The sequence below is a fragment of the Poecilia reticulata genome, linkage group LG3, assembly GCF_000633615.1.
Source record: "Poecilia reticulata strain Guanapo linkage group LG3, Guppy_female_1.0+MT, whole genome shotgun sequence".
Classification (NCBI taxonomy): Eukaryota; Metazoa; Chordata; class Actinopteri; order Cyprinodontiformes; family Poeciliidae; genus Poecilia; species Poecilia reticulata.
In genome coordinates this window covers 32,420,258-32,428,297 of record NC_024333.1, presented here as the reverse complement: position 1 = coordinate 32,428,297, position 8,040 = coordinate 32,420,258, and the positions used below count along the sequence as shown (strand labels likewise).

The 8,040-nt window shown below is 45.8% G+C and overlaps 1 protein-coding gene across 1 annotated transcript in view; it reads left to right on the top strand.

Annotated features, from left to right (window-relative positions):
- Nucleotides 1-8,005, top strand: part of jph3a (junctophilin 3a) — a 14,945-nt gene extending 6,940 nt beyond the window's left edge. Inside the window, exons 2-5 of the mRNA XM_008406062.1 lie at nt 1,755-2,535; nt 3,212-3,336; nt 4,534-5,732; nt 6,541-8,005. Coding sequence (XP_008404284.1) covers nt 1,755-2,535; nt 3,212-3,336; nt 4,534-5,732; nt 6,541-6,621 — 2,186 coding nt within the window. The 3' untranslated portion in view covers nt 6,622-8,005. The remainder of the gene's footprint in view (nt 1-1,754; nt 2,536-3,211; nt 3,337-4,533; nt 5,733-6,540) is intronic.
- Nucleotides 8,006-8,040: the final 35 nt, after the last annotated feature.

The following is an 8,040-nucleotide window of genomic DNA, read 5'->3' as shown; positions in this document are numbered from 1 at the left end:
TCTCCTGCGTTTTGTTTCGTTTTTGTCTCCAGACGTCTGGGGGTTGTAATGTAGGCCGGACGGTGCAGAGGCTGCGCCTCGTTAATCTGAATCAGATTGAGATTAAATTAAGCCGGTTTTCATCCCAGCTGCAGGTTAGAAAACAAAACAGCATTTAAAGCAGCGGCACTTAAAAACAAATGTTTTCCCGCCTCATATTCCGGTCGACTGAGACGTTGCAGCCATTGTAGATAGAAAATAAAAGAGCAGTAAGTCTCACCCCGCCCCCAAAATGTTTCTAGAAAAAGAGGAAATTAGAGTTTGAAAARTTAAAAATGTCTGCCGAAAAGCTTAATCTGAGAAACTTTCAACAAAAAACAAGGACATTTCTGAGTTCCAGACGTGGAAAATTGGAAACGTTTGAAACTCAGMAAATTTCCAAAAACCAAAAGTTTTATATTTTGAAAAAAAAATTCGGTCTTTTCTAGAAAATTTTTGAGATAAATGAAAAAATTTATCTCCAATATCTTAGAGTTGTTGTCGTTGGCGGAAATTCACCCCTTTTTTTGTTTTTATTATATTTTAAACTGTTTTATCTCAAAAATTAATTTGTTTTTTCTAGAAAGTTTCTGTGTGTTTTGACGGAAATGTGCTCTCCCTTTTCTGTATCTAATACGCTGCCGTACTTAACATTACTCTGAGCCAAACCAACGAAACCCTTTGAGCAACCTGTTCCCCTCCTGGCCTGTGGGGGCGCTGCGCCAAGAACCGCTGAAGGAAACGACACGAAAACCTTCCACTACATGAAATGTAAAGAAAGAGTAGAGGTGCCTCAGATTTTAGCGGTCGGAGGATTYCTCTTTTGTCTTTGATAAAAAACCAGGAGCCATTTTTCTGCTACTGCTTGGCTGTTTGGTTGCCGTTTCATTCATTCATTTATAAATGTCAAATTTCCAAACTAAATACTTAATTAGCAAGCAAAATATTTAGCTTATCTGTTGAATCAAGTTTGGTCCAAATTCATTCAAATCAATTCAATTTCAGTGTCATTATTAGGAAACAAAGCAAATTATGAAAATGTTGAAATTTGCAAGAAGTTTTGAGTTCAGAAGGGACAAAAGGAAATATTACAGGGAGTTGACTTAAAAATAACAAACTAAAAGTAAATTACGGAGCAAGAAACATTAAAAAATAAAGATTTTTTTTTGCATATATTCAAACAGTTAATCAAAAGAATCGCCCAGTCAGCTCTGGTCTCAGTCTTTCTGGCTGATTGGTTAGTTTTATCTCTGAGTCAGGCGCAGCTGAAGTCACAGTTCCTGAAGGAAGAGGCGTCAGACGCTGAAACGGGTCTGAAAAAACCAACTTCATCAGCAGGAGCCGAGTTTAACTGACAGGCTGAGAGCTTAACGCCACTTCCTGTCCTGGAGAATGAAAACAGAAACTCATCTGGAGACGGTCAGAGGGGGGGGAGGAAGGCGAAAACGTTTTTATCTTCTGTCATTTCAGCTTTTATGAATGTTTAACGGCATATTTAGGGTCATTGTAGATAGAACAAAGGTACGTTTCTGACAAAAAAATATGAAAYTTTGACATTTATCTCAGAAATAATCAAAGATTTTCTTTCTTTCTACTTTCTTTTTGTTGGTTTCAAAGCCGYGRTTCAGCTCTTGCCTACCAAGATGGCGGTTCAGTCTTGTGGGAACTATGCATTTCATGGTTAATGGAGACATGGTGACGTGTYGWAGTCTGAAACTGACTTGTTCTTGTCTCAGGAACCTAYCAGGGCCAGTGGCTGGCCGGGATGCGCCATGGTTACGGCGTCCGGCAGAGCGTCCCGTACGGCATGGCCGCCGTCATCCTCTTCCCTCTGAGGACTTCCATAAACTCCCTCCGCTCCGAGCACAGCCACGGGCCGCCGGCCGCCATGGAGGACGGCGTCGCCACCACGCCCACGGACGGCGTGGTGGCCGGGCTGGCGGGGAGCCCGGTGGGCCGAGGCGGGTTCGCCCTGACGACGTCGAGCGAAGCGGACCGGCAGCGCAAGAGGAAGGGTCGGTTCCGGCAATCCATCCTGAGCGGGCTGAAGCTGCGGCGGTCCGAGTCCAAGAGCTCCCTGGCCAGCCAGCTGAGCAAGCAGAGCTCGTTCTGCAGCGAGGCCGGCATGAGCACGGTCAGCTCCGCCGCCTCCGACATCCACTCCAACGCCAGCGAGAGCGAGCAGGGCGCCCCGGTGGACGCCACAGTCACCGAAATGTACGCCGGGGAGTGGCGCAGCGACCAGCGGGCCGGCTGGGGCGTGAGCCGGCGCTCCGACGGGCTGCACTACGCCGGGGAGTGGGGCGCCAACAAGCGGCACGGCTACGGCTGCACCACGTTCCCCGACGGCACCAAGGAGGAAGGGAAGTACAAGCAGAACGTCCTGGTGAGCGGGAAGCGGAAGAACCTGATCCCACTGAGGGCCAGCAAGATCCGGGAGAAGGTGGACCGGGCGGTGGAGGCCGCCGAGAAGGCCGCCGAGATCGCCAAGCAGAAGGCCGAGATCGCCATGTCACGGTAAGACGGAACCAAATATCCCAGAACCACAGAAACATACATGCCTGGATCAACCAGAACCAGATGCCTCAGGTCTTCTGGTTCTGAATGCAGAGCAGAACCAGAACACGGAGAAGCAGCATTCAGCTTCTATACTCCACAAATCTGGAACCAACTTCCAGAAAACTGCAGAACGGCCGAAACACTGAGCTCCTTTAAATCCAGAGTAAAAACCCAGCTGGTTGGAGTTGCTTTTGAAACGTCATGACAACATTTTACTGCTTTACTGAGAGGCGTCGTCTTTATGACTCTGTATTTCTGTGTAAAGCACTTTGAACTACCTAGTTATAAATGTTTAGCTTGCAAACTAAATATTTAGTTAATGTGCAATTTTGTTTAATTACTGCTCTGGATATGTTCTTTCAGAAAACTGCTTCTTAATTGATTCTATGTTCTTGATTTAATGATTAACCAATTATTAATTTAGTTGACGATTTTAATAATCAGTTCATAGCGATTCATTGTTTCAGCCCTCTTACTGTCTCCTTGTCTTAATCCGCTGGTACGATTGCTGGATAAAATGCGTGTTATAAGAACGTCTGGTCCAAAAAGCTGGCGATAAATAAGAGAGCGTGACCCGGCCCTGGTGGCTCTGGAGGAGCTGACCTCTATTCCTGTGTCTGCCTGTCTGGGTCAGGATGAGCCACGCCCGCGGGAAGGCGGAGGCCGCTGAAAGGGTGGCGCAGAAGGCGATGGAGGAGTGCCGACTGGCCCGGATAACTGCCAAACAGCTCTCGCCCTCCTTCCATATCTACGGCAACGGTGAGAAACCAAACGCAGCTGCACCAGCGCCGGTTCCTTCATGCATCAGAGCCACTGCGGTAACCAGCTGCGTGGGGCTGCATACTCTAAACACCTTAAGGTTATGGAATTAAATTCAAGCAATTTCAGACATTTTGGGTTATAACTCTGACTGCTGGATGTCAGAAAACTGCTGTAAATAGGATCCACAGTGTGTGAACAGCAATGCATGATCAGGAGTCAGTGGAGTTCAAACACAAGCTCAGCTGAGGCGCCGTTTGAGGCAAATTTGAGCCAAGAAGGTAAAGAAGTGAAATTAGTAATTTGTTGAATCATATTTTATTTTAATTTCAAATGTATAGTTTTCAACTTGTTCATTTAGTTTGGAGCTACTAAATATTTAGTTCAGGGCTAAATATTTAGTTCAGGGCTAAATATTTAGCTTGCTAAGTAAATGTATAGATCCAAACTAATAATTTGGACTAAATAATTTGCTCTAAATAATACTTAGCAGCTCCAAACTAGATATTTAGTTAGCAAGCTAAATAATAAGCTTTCTAAGTAAATATTTAGCTCAAAACAAACATATTTAGTATCTTCAAACTAAATATTTATTTAGCAAGCAAATTATTTAGGCACAAGCTAAATATTTAGCTAAAAAGCTAAAAAATTAGCTTGCTAACTAAATCTTTAGCATGGAGCTACAAATTTAGCTTGCTAAATAAATATATAGTTCCAAACTAAATGCTTAGTAAGCAAACTAAATATTTAGTTTGAATTGTTTCCCTACAAACTACTGACAGCATTTAAGCTAATTGCCGCTTAAATGATTCTGTTAGCATTTAAGCTAGCTGTAGCATTGATAGCATTGATGCTAATTTTAGCTTTCACAATATTGCTTGTATAACGAATGGAGTAAATCCATGTTAGTCAACATGTTGGTGCTACCCCACATGCTACTGGCTACATTTTAGCTAACCTTAGCATCGATGCTAATTTCTACTGACACTTCGGCTCGCCTCTTTTAAATTTCTTGAGAAATTTAGCAGTTTGCTGTTGCGATCCTATAAATATCAGTAGCATAAGGTTCATTTTGTTGCAGCTCATCGCCTCTTTGCTTCCCTGCATGCCAGTAGCACTCAAACACCTTCTCTCTGTGGGTTTCGCTGTGGATCTTCGCCAAATTAATTCACCGGTCCCGCTCTCCTGCTCTCCTAGGGCTCGAATGTCAGGCGCTCAAACACCAGGACGCCAAGGACAAAGACCACGAGGTCATCTCCACGGGAACAGACAGTCCGGAGCTGTGCACTCCGGACACCACGCCGCCTGTAACAACACCTGATCTCAGCCCCGTGCTGAGCGTCCCCACCTCGCCCCCTCGCAGCCCGCAGAAGCACGTCCACCGGCCCAGAAACGCCTGCTTCATGCGGCAGAGCGCAGTGGACGATCAGGGCGGGGCTGAAATTCAGGTGTTGGTAGAGGGGCGTGGGGTGGACCTACCAAGGCCCGGCGCCAACAGTTGGACTGACGCGGAGCGGGGAGGCAGCAGCCGCTCAACCACGCCGTCTCTCCTGGAGGAGCAGGAGACCCAGATCAACGGCCACGAGCAGCAAGCCCCTCTGTCCAATCACAAACCCCGGGAGAAACCCTCATCCAGTCACAAGCCGCGGGACTACCGGGCGTGGGAGCACTCCCTGCCCAACCAGAAGCCGTCCAAGCATGCCAGCTCCAATCACAAGTCGAGGGAGTACTCGTCGTCCAATCACAAGACATGGGATCAYTCCTCCACCAATCACAAGGCCTGTGAGCACGCCTCTTCCAACTACAAGCCGCAGGTCCACATCTTATCCAATCACAAGGCCTTCGAACACAACATATCCAATCACAAGACTTCTGAGCATGCTTCTTCCAATCACAAGCCCCAGGACTATATCTCCTCCAATCACCACGCAAAGGACCACGTTTCTTCCAGCGCCAACGCCCGAGAGCATGTCTACTCCAACCACCATCCGAAGCAGCACAACCCCTCCAACCACAAGCTGACGGASCACGCCGTCATCGACCAGCGGCTGGACGGCCTCGGCGGGGGGTGGGCGGCCGAAAGCACGCTGCGCTGGAGCCCCACCCACTCCCGCCTCACAGAGCAGGACGAGGAGCGGATGAACGACTACACCGTCGACATGAGGCTGCACTGCCCGGAGTCGCCGGCGCCCAAGAACAACCGGCTGCGGTCGCGGGGCCTTCGGCCGGTCAGGGAGGGTTCCACGGACTCTGTGCAGATGCTGGACAACCTGAATGTGGCGCCGGAGCTGGAGGAGTGGCCGCTGCACAGGGACCTCACCCTCTCCCCGCCCCTAAAGTCTCAGCCCATCACTCTGGAGCAGGAAGGAGAGCATCTGGCTCTCAAATCAAACTCAGTGAGTCCGTTTCCCTCAGGTTAACGCCACACCTGCTGSGTTATTATTAACCGCCTGTCAGCTGTTAGATTCGTTCAGCAGCCATTTTCTTAAGATCTACAGTTTTCTGTTGCATCAAGATGGCCGACCTTCTTTCCATAACGGGCTAAATTATCCACTTGTTGAATTAATGTTTTATTAGCTGCATTATCCAGCTGCATTTTAAGGCCATTGAAGATAGAAAAAAGAAATTTATTTCTGCCAAAAATCTAAAAAAAATTTATTTCACAACCTCAGAAATTTCAATTTTTTTTCTTGAAAATTTCAAAGATTAATCTCAATATTTGAATTATTTCTCACAAATTTTCAACCTTTTGAACTCATAAACTGCCTTGTTTTCTTTCTTTTTTTTTTTAGAAAATATCAGATTTTTCCTCTAAATAAAAAAACCAAACATGCAGCGTGGATTATAGATAATCTACAATTATCTATAATAATTTCCCTGCAACTTCTAGATTAATTAATTAAGCGGCCATTTTCTTCAGAACTACAGTTTTCTCTCATATCAACATGGCCGACCTTCTTTTCATAGCAAGGGCTAAATTATTCAAATATATGTTTTTAAATATGTTAAATATTTTTAACACATGCTGAACACAAATCAAACATATTTGTCCATTTAATCACAGATTCATCCAACAATTTTTTTGGGGGGAAAAAAACTTAAAACCTTAATTTCTGTTTCTAGAAAACGTAACAATATTTATCCTGTTAAATCCCAGCAACAAGGTGAACTAACCGTTTCTTCTTCTCTTGTTTTGTCTTCTAGGGCTCCAGCTCTATTCTGGTGGTTTTGGTCATTTTACTCAATATTGGAGTAGCCATTCTTTTCATCCACTTCTTTATTTAAACATTATGCAGTTATAATCTTAAGATTTATTGATGACTACGGTATATTATGTCACTAACTGAGACGGACCGGACGCAGCAGAGCCTTTCTATCGTTGGTCTCTCCCCGTTTCGGTTTTCTCCTCCCTGTTTTTTCTAGACGCTTGTTTTGAGCTTGCAAACACAACGAGGAGGAAGACGCTTTTTAACCGGGACCTGCATGGGTGTCCATCGCCGACGGACTCAAGGTGGCGCCGGTCTACACGAGAATATAGCAACCCTTGTTTCCTGGTTACCATGACGACCGTGCTAGCCAAGAGCATGGCTCACTCTCCATCCTTTAACCCCTTCCTCCCCTCTCCAGTCTTATCGGCACTATGCGCTACGTACAAAACTATGCTGCAAGAGTAGATCCATTTTAAAGGGCTCTGTCATCATCTTTTTGTTTTCAGCCGTTGCATGAGGCTGTGTTTCTATCCCTTTAAATCGACTCGGTTCTGCCCTCTCCCCCCACCCCCCCGCATTTCATCCGTCATTCGCGTTTTGATTCCCCGAATCGGACGCAAGCACACGCCTGAATTTACGATAAAGGATAAAAGTGGGTGGGATTTATACTTCCAAACACACACACACACACCGACACACACACACACGCATCAGCACGCAGAGAATAAAGTAACCGAGGAGGTTTCAGCCCCTTTGTACAGCCTGGAGACTGTTATGTTATAACCACTAATTCTAATATATATGTCGATGTGTCATTATTATCCGACTTTGTTACTTTTTGCAGTTTGCAAGACAGAGAGAATGCTGAGTGCCTCGTATTTATTCATTCCCCCCCTGAAATGTTAATTTCTAACCGGACCGTGATTTAAAAAAAAAACAAACACTAAATGTGGGCGGGGCTTAGAGGAGAGCTCCGCCTCCCGTCTTTATCCTAAAAATGGCATGCACTGTTTGGTCTCTCTCTCTCTCCTCGCCACTCCCCTCCTCTTTTTGGACCAGTCGCGCCGTGTCATTTTCAGACACACTCTGGTCCGGATGAGATTTATATGTATTTATTTTAATTATATATTTATTTATTGACYTCCTTCCAGCATGTTTGTTTAGCCTGCTCAATCTGGTGTCGGTCTGTGAGCTCCTGCCCTCTCGGCGGGGCGGGGCTGGGCGCGGAGGGCGGTGTAAAATAAACGCTAGCTTTTACCTCTCAGCGGGTACCGAGACGTCCCCGAGTTTCTGAATGATACGAAGAACAAACTCTGCTACTGTATGTTTTATACTTCGCACCCGGTGGCATCATCATGTTGTGACATCATTGCATGCCCGAGCATGCTCTTTCTTACTCTTTGGTTTATGAGGTTGTTTCAAAGTCAACGTGGAGAAAATAATATAATGTTTGAAATTAACAGGCTTGGTGTGGTTATTGTTTCAGTCTGGTATA